The sequence below is a fragment of the Neovison vison genome, chromosome 4, assembly GCF_020171115.1.
Source record: "Neovison vison isolate M4711 chromosome 4, ASM_NN_V1, whole genome shotgun sequence".
Taxonomy (NCBI): domain Eukaryota; kingdom Metazoa; phylum Chordata; class Mammalia; order Carnivora; family Mustelidae; genus Neogale; species Neogale vison.
Window position 1 is genome coordinate 37,610,240 of NC_058094.1, and position 16,251 is coordinate 37,626,490.

General features: G+C 34.4%; 1 protein-coding gene across 7 annotated transcripts in view; it reads right to left on the reverse strand.

The window, feature by feature from the left end:
* VPS13B (vacuolar protein sorting 13 homolog B) overlaps positions 1–16,251 on the reverse strand; it is a 770,530-nt gene that overhangs the window by 331,223 nt on the left and 423,056 nt on the right. For 5 of the 7 annotated variants that reach the window (XM_044245211.1, XM_044245212.1, XM_044245209.1 and 2 more), the window contains exons 26-29: positions 10,959–11,130; positions 10,491–10,605; positions 7,968–8,109; positions 3,771–4,179 (exon numbers count right to left, since the gene is read on the reverse strand). In XM_044245211.1, coding sequence (XP_044101146.1) covers positions 3,771–4,179; positions 7,968–8,109; positions 10,491–10,605; positions 10,959–11,130 — 838 coding nt within the window. Of the gene's footprint in view, positions 1–3,770; positions 4,180–7,967; positions 8,110–8,668; positions 8,778–10,490; positions 10,606–10,958; positions 11,131–16,251 lie in introns of those variants that run through there. The other 2 variants (XM_044245213.1, XM_044245215.1) reach the window with 2 other exon arrangements.

The following is a 16,251-nucleotide window of genomic DNA, read 5'->3' on the forward strand; positions in this document are numbered from 1 at the left end:
TTAGTTTGCCAGGTAAATTTCTCTCACATGTATTGTTACAAAAATTTTATTCAAAGGAGCCCCAGAATGAACATCTAAACTGAAATGAAAGAACAATTTACTGTAAAAATGTCCCCTGTATTAACAAGTACCAGTCAAAGACATCCCAAATCATTCATTACATCAAACAGATAATGTTTCACAATGAATAAGCAAAAGCTGAATGCAGGTCAAATGCACAGACTGAGATATAGCTATGTCTGATTCTGGAAGATGTACCAGTATAAACATTCTTGAATATCTATTTTAAGTCTTAGCCAGACTGGCATGTCTTAAAAAAGCAACACACTGATACTGCTTTATATTCTAGACCTAATTTCAAAATTTTAATGGAAGATGAAGCATATATATTGGTTTTTTTTCCCTTGTTATTTGTATTTGTGATCACTACTGATATTTCAGATGTGAAATTTAATGTGTAAAACCTTATATTAAAATAGCATTAGGGACACTAGAGGAAAAAGGTTTCAATTTAGGATTAGTTTACATGCAATTACTATTTAGAGACCAGCTCAGTCCCATAATTTGAAGGTCATTTATAATTCCTGAACACTTCTATATCAGTACTAAAGCATTATGAAGTCAGATAGGTTGCTTTGCTTCCTAATTTGTCTTCACGACCTTTCCCAAATTTATCATACAGCCCTCTTTCTGTATTTCTCTCCACCTCATCCTAACTTTTCATCTCCTATAAAACTATTTTTCTTAGGGCTCAATGAAGTTTTGGCCTTACCAACTGTTTACATTCAAATGAGAATAATCAGAAAATTATGGATACTTAAAATATACACTACAAAGAAATTTCAGGAAATCACAAAAGCTTACTAACATACCTTATTTTAAGTGAAATTACAGAAACCCACTCTGGTTAGGAAAATAAATGCTTTTATACTAACTAGAGAGATATATCAGTAAAAAACAATATCATTAATTGTTAAAAAAATTTAGAACTTTTTTATAATATAGATATGACTTCATTTTTATTTTTATCTAGATTCAAATTTTCTGCCATTTTATTTTAATGGAAAAAGTTATAGATACAGTAAAACAGTGATATTTTTGAAATGTAATGGACTACTCCAAACTTTTACCAAAATAATCATGTTTTCTCTAATAACAAAGCCAAACTACTTCTGCTTCCAGTGTTTTCCCCCTACTCTCAGCTGAAAAGGCCAAAAGGTGGTTTGAAAATCTCCATGACCTTTTATGTCTGTTCTCTTGTGTGGTTATGAAAAAGTGGCTCAGTTGATTAAGCATCTGCCTCTCGGTTTCAGCTCAGGTCATGATCTCAGGGTCCTGGGATGGAATCCTGAGTCAGGCTCCAAGCTCAGTGGGGAGACTGGCCTGAGATTCTCTCTCTCCTCCCTCTGTCCCTCCTTCTGCAGGTGTATTCTCTTTCTCTCAAATAAATAAATCTTTTTAAAAAATACAGTTTTTTTAAACCTATGTAACTTTAATATGAATTTAGATAGCAATGTTAGATAATAATCTAAACATTCATTAGATACTCACATAATAAAAGATAACAATAAGGAAAAAGCATAAAGGTCAGTGTCTCTGCAGTGAATATAAGCTTTTCTGGTTTGCTGTTTCCTCTCAGATCACTTGTAATCACTCAGTGAAGACTAACTTTATTCTTTACCATTCATGTGTTTCCAAAAACTATCTGAATAAATGAAAATAACTAGGCAGTTGCTCTCAGAATATAGCAATGCAGAGAGTACTAATTTATCTCAAAGTAATCAACTTTATGATAGTTCTTATCAAATATCAGAAGGAAAAGAACAGGAACTAGTTTGTATTAAAAAATCCATTAAGTATAATATGCTGAATATATCTCTAGACATCTTTGTAATTAAGACCTATAAAGCTCTACAAATAATTTTTTATTTATAATGTTTTTTAAAAAGGACCACTATTTTTATCAAAACTTATTTATAAAACTACCCTATGACCCAGCAGTTGCACTACTGGGTATTTACCCTAAAGATACAAATGTAGTGATCCGAAGGGGCACGTGCACCTGAATGTTTATAGCAACAATGTCTACAATAGCCAAACTATGGAAAGAACCTAGATGTCCATCAACAGATGAATGGATAAAGAAGATGTGGTATATATACCCAATGGAATACTATGCAGCCATCAAAAGAAATGAAATCTTGCCATTTGTGACAACGTGGATGGAACTGGAGGGTATTATGCTTAGCAAAATAAGTCAAATCGGAGAAAGACAACTATCATATGATCTCCCTGATATGAAGAAGTGGTGATGAAACATGGGGGGTTAAGGGAATAGGAGAAGAATAAATGAAACAAGATGGGATTGGGAGGGAGACAAACCATAAGTGACTCTTAATCTCACAAAACAAACTGAGGGTTGCTGAGGGGAGGGGGGTTGGAAGAAGGGGGGTGGGGTTATGGACACTGGGGAGGGTATGTGCTATGGTGACTGCTGTGAAGTATGTAAACCTGGGGATTCACAGACTTGTACCCCTGGGGATAAAAATATATGTTTATTAAAAACTAAAAAATTTAAAAAAAACTTAATTAGTTATAATGTTAGGCAGAATAATCTTCCCTATGTGTTTGTGAGACAGAATAAGAGTCAGACTAGACTCCCAAGAAGAAAGAGAATGGAACTAGGTGCTTTTCTTTTTTATTTACCATCACTGATCATTCAAGCTCTTCCTCCTCCACATCACAACTAAAAGGAAAAAAGCTCTACTATTCTCATGTGGCAGAAGCTATTAGTTATCCCTCTCATACCATTCTCTCTTCTTTCTCAAATTCATAGGGCCTTAACTTATGAGCAAGGTGCTCTACTGCCGAGGGAAACACGGCAGTTTCTCAGGTTCTCTCACAGTGGGGTATAGCTATATGACTAAGTTTTGGCCAATGAAGTACAAGCAGTAGTGAAATGTGGGACTTGCAAATATTCTACCTCGAGAGTGAGGGCACACCTCCTCCTGATTCAGCTCTCATTTACTGAGAGCTTACTAAACAAGTGGTACTATTAACATAGTCTCCATGTAGTCATCATTGGAAAGTAAGCTATCAGAAGACCTATCAAGTTAAATACCACTATTACCATTTTGTACATAGTAACTCAGATTAACCTGCTCAAGATTTTATACTTCATAATTAGTTAAGCTGGGATTTGAACTCAAGTCTCTGTAACTCCAAAGTTCATACCATGTGAACCACTACACTCTAATTTCACTAAAAAGTCCTTAAAGTTCTTCACTGTTTCATAGCATGGGGGAAACTAAAAATTTAAAAGTTACTCTCATGGGTGGAGGCAGTAGGATTATAAATTCACTTCATTTTAAAACCTAAAATAATCTGCACCTAGACGCCTTGAAGAAGCCACAGGAGCCTTGGAGAGTTGGCCTTTTTTTTTTTTTTAAACTAATTTCTAGTTACCTTAGGTATACAGAACCTAACATTTGAGTTTAATAAAACGACAATAAGCATAAGCTTTGCTACCAAAAGCCCTGATGAAAAAAAAAATCCATTTCTTATTCTAGTAACTAACTGAGTCAGAAACATACCCATTATTCTGAAATAACTCCTAAAGATTTAGTTGAGGATGATTATAACATAATTACTTTTTCTAAAACACACTGAAGTGCAAAATACAACTCCCAATCATATTAAAAAATGGAAACTTAACCCCCTACATGGAAGTTTTGTAAAATAACCAAAAAAAAAAATCTGAAAGACAATACCTTCAATACTTGGCTGCATTTCTTCTATTTTTGGAACAAAAATTCTGATTACGCTTGTGTTGATATAAATCAAAGGTAAACTGCGTGAAGTCAATGTATGGCTCCTCATGGGCTGACCGGGAGATTTTCTTTTCTCTTTTTGGGTCCTTGGTAGTTTTGCTTGAAATATACTTGCAATGGCATTAAGCAAAGGAAAGCAAAGGACAATATCAAAAGCTTGTGCTGAAAGAAGAATTTCATGAAGAAAATGGGGGGAACCATCCGTTAAACCTTCAGATAACTTATGAAAACTTCTTCGCTCATTTCTTGATATTAACTTGTGGCGGACATTTTTTGTTACAGCTTTTGTGTATGTCAAAGAGAGAAATCCATGCTGCTGATGAGAGCCATCTAGAAGTTTTGCTGTTGTCTGTTCCAGAAAAAGGAAATCATAATACACACTTCATTAAAAAGAAAAAAAAAACTTTTTGAAAGCAGAAAATGATCTTAGTTGGTATTATAACCTTTATTATGTCTACATCAATTGATGGGCACATTACTAATCAATTCCACAGATGGGCAAAACCACCTAAAAATTAGAATGACTCAACTGAAAATTAGGAATCCTGAGTTCTAGTTCTAGATCTGGAAAGGCAATTAAACTTTGTTGTGTCTGTGTCTATGATTTCTACATTTTCTGTAACTTTCAGAATTTGGAACAAGTCATCTCTGGATTTTACCTTTTTGTTCTTGATAATTCTTCACTGACAATACCAATTTGGTGTTGTAACATGGGTCAGAGAGAGGTTGTTTATGCAGATGAAACTGAAATAACCATGTTACATATTTCCACTTGTAATCAACAACCTGAATAAAAAAGATGATTGACTTCCCTTGACCTAACAGTTTTTCCTTAGATAATCTGTCTAATTTATATGATGACCAAGCCCATAAAAAGAACCTCACTGAAACCATGCTTTGATAACTAAAACAACCACTTAATGCATGTTTACTGGAAATAGTAACATAACACAAAAATAAAACATCTGTCTTTTAGAAACTGCTTATTTTCACTGGCTATCATACTATTTACAAAATGTAAGTACCAACTCTCTTACAACTCAAACTCATATTCCTTGGGTTTAATGCTATATTAATATGCATACAACATTTGAAAAAAATTTTATCATCATAACATCAATATTTCTGACCAAACTTGTCCAATTAACTTACATTCAAATTACACACTCTAAACAAATTATAGTAAAAGAGCATATTTTAAGAGTGAAGTAAAATGCATACTTTGTATTTGTATGAAAAGGACAGCTCTTGAAAGTTTTCCTGAACCATGAAATATACATAAAATCCCATTTTGTAAATTACTCAGCATAAAATTACAGTTAAGCTGTTATACTCCACATTTCCAACCTCTCTTCCCTGGGCCTAAAAACAAAGTTTTTAGGTTATTAGGGTCCAATGTGTGATGTTAAGGGAGGAAGTAAACTGAGAAAGAAGAACAAACAGGAAAAGAGTGAGAGCGGCAAAGCAGCAATGCGTCCAGGCCTATGCTATGCCAGTACTCGTGAAGCTCTTTGGCTTCCATTTCCTTCCTCTCATGTGGCTGCCTGTCATCCAGTGACAAAGCAAGAGGGAAAATAGAATACAATGCAGCTGTTACTGTTAATTTTGCTTTTAGTCTGGACTTTACAATGAAGAACGGTGAGATTAAATTTATCTTCATATATGTTATTTTTTAACCTAATTTTCTGACTTTTTTTTTTTTTAGAAATTTGATTCTTTTTTTTTTTTTTTTTTTTTTTAAGTTTTTTTTTATTTAGGGGCGCCTGGGTGGCTCAGTGGGTTAAGCCTCTGCCTTCGGCTCAGGTCATGATCCCAGGGTCCTGGATCGAGCCCCGCATCCGGCTCTCTGCTCTGTAGGGAGCCTGCTTCCTCCTCTCTCTCTGCCTGCCTCTCTGCCTACCTGTGATCTCTGTCAGATAAATAAAGAAAAAATCTTTAAAAAAAAAAAAAAAGATTTTTTAAATTTATTTATCAGAGAGAGAGAGGGAGAGAGTGAGCACAGGCAGACAGAATGGCAGGCAGAGGCAGAGGCAGAGGGAGAAGCAGGCTCCCCGCTGAGTAAGGAGCCCGATGTGGGACTCGATCCCAGGACGCTGGGATCATGACCTGAGCGGAAGGCAGCTGCTTAACCAACTGAGCCACCCAGGCGTCCCTAATTTTCTGACTATTAAAAATAAATTGGGATGGGGCACCTGAGTGGCTCAGTGGGTTAAAGCCTCTGACTTTGGTTGAGGTCATGATCCCAGGGTCCTGGAATGGAGCCCTGCATCTGGCTCTCTGCTCAGCAGGGAGCCTGCTTCCTCCTCTCTCTCTTCCTCCTCTCTCTCTGCCTGCTTCTCTGATCTCTGTCTGTCAAATAAATAAATAAAATATTTGGGGAGAAAAAAAAGAACTTGGGAAGTAGGCATTGAATGGATGTACAAAATAATCATATTTCATATAACTGTCCTGTCCTCAGAACATTTCTTTAATTGTTCCCAATCTCCTTGTTGCCGCTCTGACTTCTCTTTCCTTTTGCTTTCTACATTCAAAAGGAAATACGGCAAAACAGGAGAAAGTGCCACCAGTCTTATTACCATCTTGCTGAACAGCAGGAAACACGGGACGGAGAAGGGTGGCTGGGGTATGGCCACACAGCAACATGGTCTTTGGGTCTCTAAACTGGACTCTAGGAGGCGCAGGCTATAGGAAGCTGCCATCAACCACTAATCTACATAACCTAGCTCAAATAATCCTCACAACAGCAACACATGAATCCTGGAAAATGCATAAAAGGTGTTTCGCTGTATGAATGCTTTGATTTAGAAAATATATTCTAAACATATTGAATGTAGGTACTCTTGAGAGGTAAACTCCCATGAGAGGAAGTTTGTTGAACTACTGCATTCTCAATTCCCTTAATGTAAGAGGAAAAAAAAAAAAAAAGAATCAATGAATACTAGCTGGAGTTGAGATAATGTAAATATTACCTTTTATACAGTAATAGTATCTTATACTCTTTAAGATGAAAGGTTAGAAAATAAAGAAATATTAGTAAAATTTTTAAAACCTTAGAAAATTGATAAAGAAAAATTTTAAAGGGCACTAATTAGTGGGGTTTTTCATGAATATACATTAAAGTTATTCAAAATGTGAAAAAAATTAAGAATGTTTCTCATAGACACTAATAACAATCAAAGAGATCAAAATAAATCTGAACAGAACTTTTGCTGATAGAAAAGCCACATTTACAGACATCTTTCTCCAGACCAAAAATCCATAAAAACATTAAAAAAATCAAATCACAAACTAGCATTTACTATGCAAATACAATATTAAACATTAAATCTAGGAACACAATTACTTAAAATATTTGGATAATTTTTATCATTTTTTAAAAAGATATAGGTCTTAAATTCCTTTTGAGCTACCCCCCCCAAAAAAAAGAGGAAATAGTTCTCATATGCTAAGAAAATATCTAATAATGTTTGCGGGGATTTAATAAATTCTTAAGAGAACTGCTATTACCACTGTGATAATCTGGTCTTAATATTTTAAAATTACATACATTTGTATGGACTTTAAGAAAGTCACTTAAAAGAATTAGCTTAATAACATATCCAGATATATTGTACCACTAGAAAAAATAGGGTTTTAAACATCTAAAAGCCACTGGTGTGCAGTCTAGTATTCATCTTCCAGCCAGTCAATGATGAGCATACAGCCTTGTCCAGTTTCAAGAGGCCACCAAATAAGGTACTTTGAATTAGTTGCAAGAAGGAAATGGCATAATTGAAAGGGGGAAAAAAGCAAGCTAAATAAGAATCAAAGTTTGGTCAACTCTTGATCATTCAAAACATGCACAATTTAAAAAACATTGTACTTAATGTCCTACACTCTGATTTTCTTATGCTCATGGTAAAATTGGGTTGTAATCACAAAACCAGAGTGAAAAACAGGATATGCAAGTAACCCAGAAACAAATAAGATCGTAGTGGAAAACCAGTGTATGATTTTAAAGTGCAGTAGAGTTCACTGACAAAGTGGATCATACAGAGGAAGATGAAAATCAAGAGTTGACTCTATGGATAGTTGAATTCCTCCTCTGGATTCCTGTTAGTTGGAGTTCTGTAGCATAATTTTAAAATGATTTCTTACAGAAGGAAAGAAGCCAGAGCAATTACTGAAAGGGTCCTGCTTGCTGATGGGTCGAACCAACAAGGTGCGTCTGTTCAGCTTGTCGGTACAGGAAAGGAAGACACCTCCACATTGCCCCAGAGACCAACACTCTTCCCCAAGGCTTGAGGTGATGGACAGGAGCAAAGAAGGTGAAAAGACAAAAAGCAATAAAAGCCATAAGCAAAAAAATCTAGATACTTTAAATTTTGCTCAAGTTTGCATAGGTTCAGGTTTGAGCCACTGCTAGGTATGGCCTCTGTCTGGACCATCTTCTGCAAAAGCATTGTTAATGGAAGTAAATGAAAAATAATTGCTTTTAGTGTAAAATTACTACTTTTAGTTTATCATAAAGGACAATCCAACAAGAACTCATTTATGAATAGGAGGAACTTCTAAAAAGTCAACATAATAATACATTAATGATAAAGTATTTTAATAAAAGCAATCCTACCTTTGCTGTTTGAAAAATTTTCTTAATACCTATGACAGGAAAATGGTTACAAAACACAAACAGCTTAAAGGAACAATTTTATTTTATAATGTACTTTTGGAAAAACAGGTCAAAAAGAATTTACTTTGAGCTCTAATTCTTATAACCATTAGTCCTATTGCATAAAAGAACAAAGATAAACAGTTTACAATATATTTTTAAAGAATCATAATTACTAAATGAGTCTCACCACAGGTTTTTCTTTGCACTGTAGAAATACTCCTTCAAAATGTCCTGACTGCCAACCTTCCCCTGGCCTGGAAAACATAAGTTCACCTTATCTGTTCTCTTCAATTTTTCTGAGTTAAAAAATTGAGCACACATAACTATTTCAAATAGTTATTATGTAAACAGCACTACACTGAACTAAAACACAGATCTGACAATGCAATCAAGAACAACTTATATTAGCACCACATGCTCGTCGTTTTGCATGGAAGCATTTGTCTTAATGGTAAAACTGTATACTTACTGATTGATTATTTATTTCTATCTCATCCATGAAACTATCAGGCCCATAAGGGCAAGACTGATGTCAATTTTTCTCAAACACTGTATCCCCAGTGCTTATTATTAGCACAGTGTGCATAATACACACCCAATAAATATTTTGATTAATGAATGAATAATTATCTAAAACTTAGATAAATTTAACAGTAAAGTCACTGATGATCTAGAAGATACATTATAATATTCACATCATCAGGAAATGATCTCAGCTATAACATAATAATCATGTATCATCTGCAGAAATCACTTTCATATAAAGACATGCTATTCATGAGGACCTAAGGAACTGAACATTCCATTATCAAAGATCAATTCATGATTCATGGCTAAAGAATAAAAACAATTATCATTTGCTTTGTAACATACTACTAATAAAACAGAGTTTAATATATAGCCAGCAAAATATTTTGAACTTCACAATTATGACACAACGTTTTAGCTAGACAGATGTGATGGTCACTGACATAAGCAATATGATAAAGAATCAAAATTCAAATGTTTTTAATGTAGAATTAGAAACATGTTCAATAAAAAACATTCTATTTTTAGGGTCTATGATGTAACAGTAAAGGTATAGAAACATATATGCTTCTGCAGAGATTCAATAAATAACTGCTGAATGAATATAATAAATTCCAAGAAAAAATAGACTTTAAGGCTGTTTCTACACCAATATGAAATTGAAAATATGATGCTGTGTAAAAATATTTTTAAAATGTGTGAATTTTATGGTATGTAAATTATATTTCAATTTAAAAAATACAAATTCCAGAGTCGTATTCTAAAGCAAAAAACAAAACAAAAAAAAAAGCAAACAAAAAATACAAAAAGCATTTTTTATCTTCATTTGGGAAAAATTAATGACAAAATTGCTATGCATCTTTGTGAAGATATCTAAAACTTTACTTTTTAACTACCATTATTTATTATTATAACAAATATGTATATATTAAATATATTTAATTTAAGTATAAATTATAATTGTTTACATCATACTTTTGATAAAAATTTACTAGGGAAAGAAAAATTTGGTTCTAGGAATATCCACCACATGTATATTAATCATGTGTGAGACAAGAAAAGTCTCCGCAGTACAAAGGGCCATGAGAGTTCACTACTCCATTTCAATCTGTGATTATTCTAGTATGGAGAGGGGATGGAGAGTACACAGCAAAAGCCAAAGCTATCAATCATGTCTCCAGCAAATTTGCAAATATACAAAATAAAAAATTGTGTGAGACGACAGAAAAAGCAGCTTATTTCATTTAATATGGCAATATGGGTCTTCATTAACAGATTTGCCATCTTATGAAACAAAACTTTGTTATATTCCACATATGAATGAATTCCAAGGAAAAGTGATCAATTTATCTGTGAAGAACCCTCTTTGGAAATAAGTACAGTATTTTTTTTAAAAGACCCAAATTAAAATATAAAAATTCTTATACAGACTGTGTCCAAATAAAGTATAGCTTTTCCCGCATTCATTACACATTATTTACCTGCTTCTATAGTGATCAATATTGAAACTCTCTATTTTACATTTCACTTTGGTATATACATCCTGAACATCTATGGAAGCACTGAGGTCTTCTAGTTCACTGACCATGCAAAGCTCTGCAACAAGAGGCAAACATTAAAATCAGCATAGGCCTCACAATCAATATTAAAACCTTCTATTTTAGATTAAATTCATATATATATTCTTGATATCTACAGAGGAAGTGAGACTTTCTGTTCATTAACCACATAAGATCCTACAACACTAAGGAAAAAAAATAAAAATTCAGGAATTATATTCAATATATTAGTACTGCTAATAGAAATCACCTAAGTTAGATCTAATGATGTTTATTTGACAGTTATAAGTAAAACTAATTCTATTTCTAATACTATTTCTAATACTATTTCTTCTAAAAATAGTGTTTAATATTTTATCTTTCCAGTAGAGAAGAGAAGTAACCCTGTACCTGTGCCTTTATTCTCAGGATCTGGAGCAAAGAGTTTTATAGTAATTTTGGGGAGCACCCACTGCATCCACAGACTAATCCGTCCACTGGCTCCACCAATGTTACTTGTAGTTTGTTCCAAAGTCACAGAATCTGAAAATGGTGAATCATCACCTGCTTGTATAGAATCTCCCTGGGATGAGAAAAAAATGACTGTGTAACAAATAAAAATAACCTTAAAAATTACATAAAATTTGAAATTACCACTGATAAGTTTTCGATAACATATATTTGCTAACAATAAACATTTAAATGCTTATGCTGATACATGTTAATAATATATGTACTAATCACACTTTTTTTATAGTTGAAATGTCCACGCATGTCATTCCAGTCTTCTCAAGAGGACTAAGATCCAGAACAAGTTTGGGTTGTACCAATGGGTATTTCCTTAGAGAGCAGGGTCTGCAAGCTAAGCTATAGCCAGAGGCCAAATCTTGTCTATTTTTGGAAATAAAGTTTTACTAGATCACAGCCATACTCATTCATTTACCTATTGCCTATGGCTGCCACACAGCAGTTAGGTAGTTTCTATAGAGATGCTATGGTCCACAAAACCTAAAATATTTAAAATCTAGTCATTTATAGAAACCAGAGGTTTGTCTACCCCTGCTATGAAGTACTTATGTGAATCTACAATATCCACAGCAAATTGATTAGCATAATTAGCATGGCTTAAGAAACAGAACATTTATCATGCCTCGCATATTTTAATATAAGAAGACAGTAAAAAGTTGGATTTGACAGATTTTTAAAAGAATTTAAGTAATCTCTATATCCAACATGGGGTTCAAACTTAACCCAAGATTAAGAGTCACATGCCCTACTACTAAGCCAGGCACATGTCCCAACAACAGATTCTTAAAAATGATTCATATGGCTAAATAGTTAGAGGTAAAGAGCATGAGTCTATTCAATTCAACAAATATATAATGAATTATAAATATGTAAGTTCCCGCATTTGGTACTAACTGACTTTCTGTAAAAGGTTCATTTATTTGGTCATCATAGTTTTTGTTAAATCTTTTCAGCAGCTGTTAAGTGGGCTGGAGAAAAATAAATCCTGGTATGGAATTGAATAAAATTCAGCCTCAGAAGCAGGAAGACACGGTGCCAGAGACAGGGATCAGTCACTCCTGTATTCTATACTTATAGGATTAACTACCAAGTATTTGGGTTTTTAAAATTCCAACTTTGCTGTCCATTTAAAACCTTGAAAAACACACATTCTCTGAGATTTGATCAAATACACTATAGCATGCTTATTTTTTTTTTTAAAGATGTGTATGTACTTTTAAACTTTAGTTTTATGTACTTAAACTCAGTCTGGTAGGCAGCATGATACATTAGGGTTAAGGACTTCTTTAGACCCTAACCGTGGGGAGGGATTTAATCTCTTGGAGTTTGTTTCCTCCTCTGCAAAATGGTTACTTTGATATTTATCTCTTAGAGTTGGTAAGAAGAAATAAGAACATAAATGTGAAGTGATTTACACATAATAAGCAATTTGTAACTAGTAGGTATAATTATCACCATCAAACTGAACCACAACTTAGAAATTGTATACTCACAAGTCTTACAGAATTTGGTATTCAACACTCTCTTGCCTTTCTCATTTTGTTATCTTTCTAACTTCAGCACATTTTCCTTTGCCATATGACCTCCACTTATAATAGTTTGTTTTTGTTTTGAATGTCTCAAACAAGATGTTCACTTCCTATGCTAAGGAGTCATGACCAGTAGTCAACAGGCAGAACAAGAAATTTCTTAAAATTTGATAAGAAGATAACATAATGTGGTGAGTATCTGTTTTCTATGGAGAGTTTATCAGAGCAGAAGCCACTAATCTGGCAACTCAGAGCAGGGACAATGAGTAAAATCTCATACAAAACCAAACCACAATTTGTGCTCTCACTACCACAAACATACCATCTACTCAGGTCTATTTAGTGTCTACATGAAGTGTTTACCTGAATCTATGTTCTGTAATACCTGTCAATCAGAAGGAGATTTTAATTTCCTTGAATCCCCAGAAGGAGACCAAACGGGGATGATTTTCACAAAAGAACAGACAAGTACTTATTGTTGGAACACTCAGGCCCAGGCATAGCAAAACAAAAGTGTCCTATGATTTACTGTGACAGAAAATTATAGACTTAAATCTGAAGATAGCGTAGTCACTCCTTGTTCCACTTCACCAAGCAAAGCAGACAGCTCACTCTGATGTTCTCACATAAATTCTTTTCCAAAGTAAGTAGTCCTAACTCTGCTATCATTGAAATTCTTACAATTTGAGAAGGTATACAAAAATTCAGGGTTTTGGTTGCTGCCTGAAGTAACACAACACCTAATGAAAAGCACAAACTAATCCCAGAAAAGGATGTATTTTACAAAGTCAAATTCAATAAAAGACACATAATGTAGTCAAGATGCTTTTCTTTATGGATAGGTTCTTAGAGCAGAAGCATTCATAAATTAAATTACCCTTCAAGACTTAGGAGAACATCAGAATCCCAAGAATGGGAACTGCAGAGAAAACGGCACCTCAAGTCAATATGACCTAGTTTTTAAAAAAAGTATTATTAGGTATATTCAGTAGGAATGTTAAGAAAACTGTGGCTTTAAATTTAATAAGTAAGCACTCCTAAAAAAGACTTTTGCTCTCCTTCCTCACACAGTTCCAATTTTCCTTTTGGATTTACAACATTTGGTGTGGTGTTGTTAAATATGTTTGTGCATTAATTTTCTGCTCGATTTCCAAATCTATAGCAAAAATTGAGCCAGAATTGGAGATGCTGAACTATTTTCCCACACCTCTTTATGCCAAGTTCTAAAATATACAGTTCAATTCTTTCACCATTTTGTTGCAAATTGACCAAAAGAACTGAGTTTATTTTTCTAGCTGAATTTATCTTTGTTCATCTGGAAGAGCAAACACTGCAGCCCTTCATCCTTGGCCTGCTTCAGAGCTCAGGGATGATCATAGTTTTGGCCACACTGCTACTCTCCCTTATCAAAATAACTCCAGCATTCTTGTTCAATCACAAAACTTCCCAAAGGGCTAAACACTTCCACCACGGTTTGTACTTAAGTCAACAGTAACAAGTGGCCTGCTGTGGTTTCCACTACCTTTGGTCTCACTATTTCAATGCAAGGGTGGGAAAAATGATGAACTGTTTTTAAGCTTCGTACTTACGCGTCTTACTCCTATTTCCCCCTCTTACATCCAGATTGATATTCAGGAAGCTAGAGTTAAATTCACTGAAAAGTATGGTACTTCCTATCAACATGTCAACATAAAAAGAATTACTCATAGTTTAAAGTATAAATCACCCAAGGTTCATATAAACAAATACTTCTCTTCTTCCTAATACAAACAACTGTAAAGAGTGTGCTTTTTAAAACCAGATTCATGTATAGTGAATTCTTTATAGCCAAAATAATTAATATATTTGACCTGACTCAGCAAGAAAAACAATACTTTAAATTGTAAATGCTTTAAAGTTTATATTAATTTTTTTGAATGCAGATATTAGAAATAAAAAATTCAAAACTGTGATTTCAAAAAATTATTTCCCAGATATATAATTGATATAAATAAGCACAAGAAATGTAAGGTGGCGGGTGCCTGGGTGGCTCAGTGGGTTAAGCCGCTGCCTTCGGCTCAGGTCATGATCTCAGGGTCCTGGGATCGAGTCCCGCATCGGGCTCTCTGCTCAGCAGGGAGCCTGCTTCCTCCTCTCTCTCTCTGCCTGCCTCTCTGCCTACTTGTAATCTCTCTCTGTCAAATAAATAAATAAAATCTTTAAAAAAAAAAAAAAAAGAAATGTAAGGTGGCTTCACAGCAATTTCTTTCTAGATATGTCTCCCAAGGCAAAGGAAACAAAAGTGAAAATAAACTACTGAGACTTGATCAAAATAAAAAGCTTCTGCACAGCAAAGGAACAATCGACAAAACTAAAAGGCAATCTACAGAATGGGAGAAAATATTTGCAAGTGACATATCTGATAAAGGGTTCATATCTAAAGCACATAAAGAAATTATAAAATTTGGGGTACCTGAGTGGCTCAGTGAAGTGTGCAACTCTTGATTTCGGCTCAGGTCACGATCTCAGCATTGTGGTACTGAGCCCCGTGTTAGGCTCTGAGCTTAGCAGGGAGTCTACTCTAGATTCCCTTTCTCTCCCTTTGTCCCTCCCCTCACTCTCTCTCTCAAATAAATAAATCTTTTTTTTAAAAGATTATTTATTTATTTATTTGACAGGGAGAGAGATCACAAGTAGGTAGAGAGGCAGGCAGAGAGAGAGGGAGAAGCAGGCTCCCCGCTGAGCAGAGGGCCCGATGCGGGGCTTGATCCCAGGGCCCTGAGATCATGACCTGGGCCAAAGGCAGAGGCTTAACCCATTGAGCCACCCGGTCACCCCTCAAATAAATAAGTCTTTAAAAACCCCACAAAACTACCCTATGATCCCACAAATGCATTATAAGGTACTTACCCAAAGAACACAAAAATGTTAATTCAAAGGGTACAAGCCCCCCAATGTTTATAGCAGCATTATCAGCCAAATTATGGAAAGAGTCCAAGTGTCCATTGACTGATGAATGGATAAAGAAGATGTGGCATATATATATAAAATGGAATATTACTCAGCCATAGAAAAGAATGAAATCTTGTCATTTGTAACAACCTGGGTGGAGCTACACAGTATCATGCTAAAAAAAAGTAAGTCATAGAAAGACAAATATTGTACGCCTGAAATGAATATTGCACTGTATGTTAGCTGGAATTTACATGAAACCTTAAAAAATGTAAGGTGACCTCAGATTGATAGATTAATTTATATAACTCTTTAGATTTAAAAAGCAAAATCAAGTAAGTCAATAATTGTGATGGTGAATATGTGAATATGATTATTTGGAAATAGGAAAAGCATTACAAAATATTTTGTTGATGTATGCAAAGGCTAAAAAATAAGCTCCACTTCTCTAATCTATTTTGATATATTATTTTTGTCTTCCAACAGCTATTCAATTGATCAGATGATAATCTAAATGCGAAAACTACCACATTTTTTTAAAGTAGGCTCCACCACCACAGTGGAGCTCAATATAGGTCTTTTGAACTTCCAATCCTGAGATCAAGAGCTGAGCTGTGATCATGAGTCAGATGCTCAGCCAACTGAGCCACCCAAGTGCCCCATGATTCCCACATTTTGAATAAAAATGTCTTCCTATATGTTGAATATAAAACCAT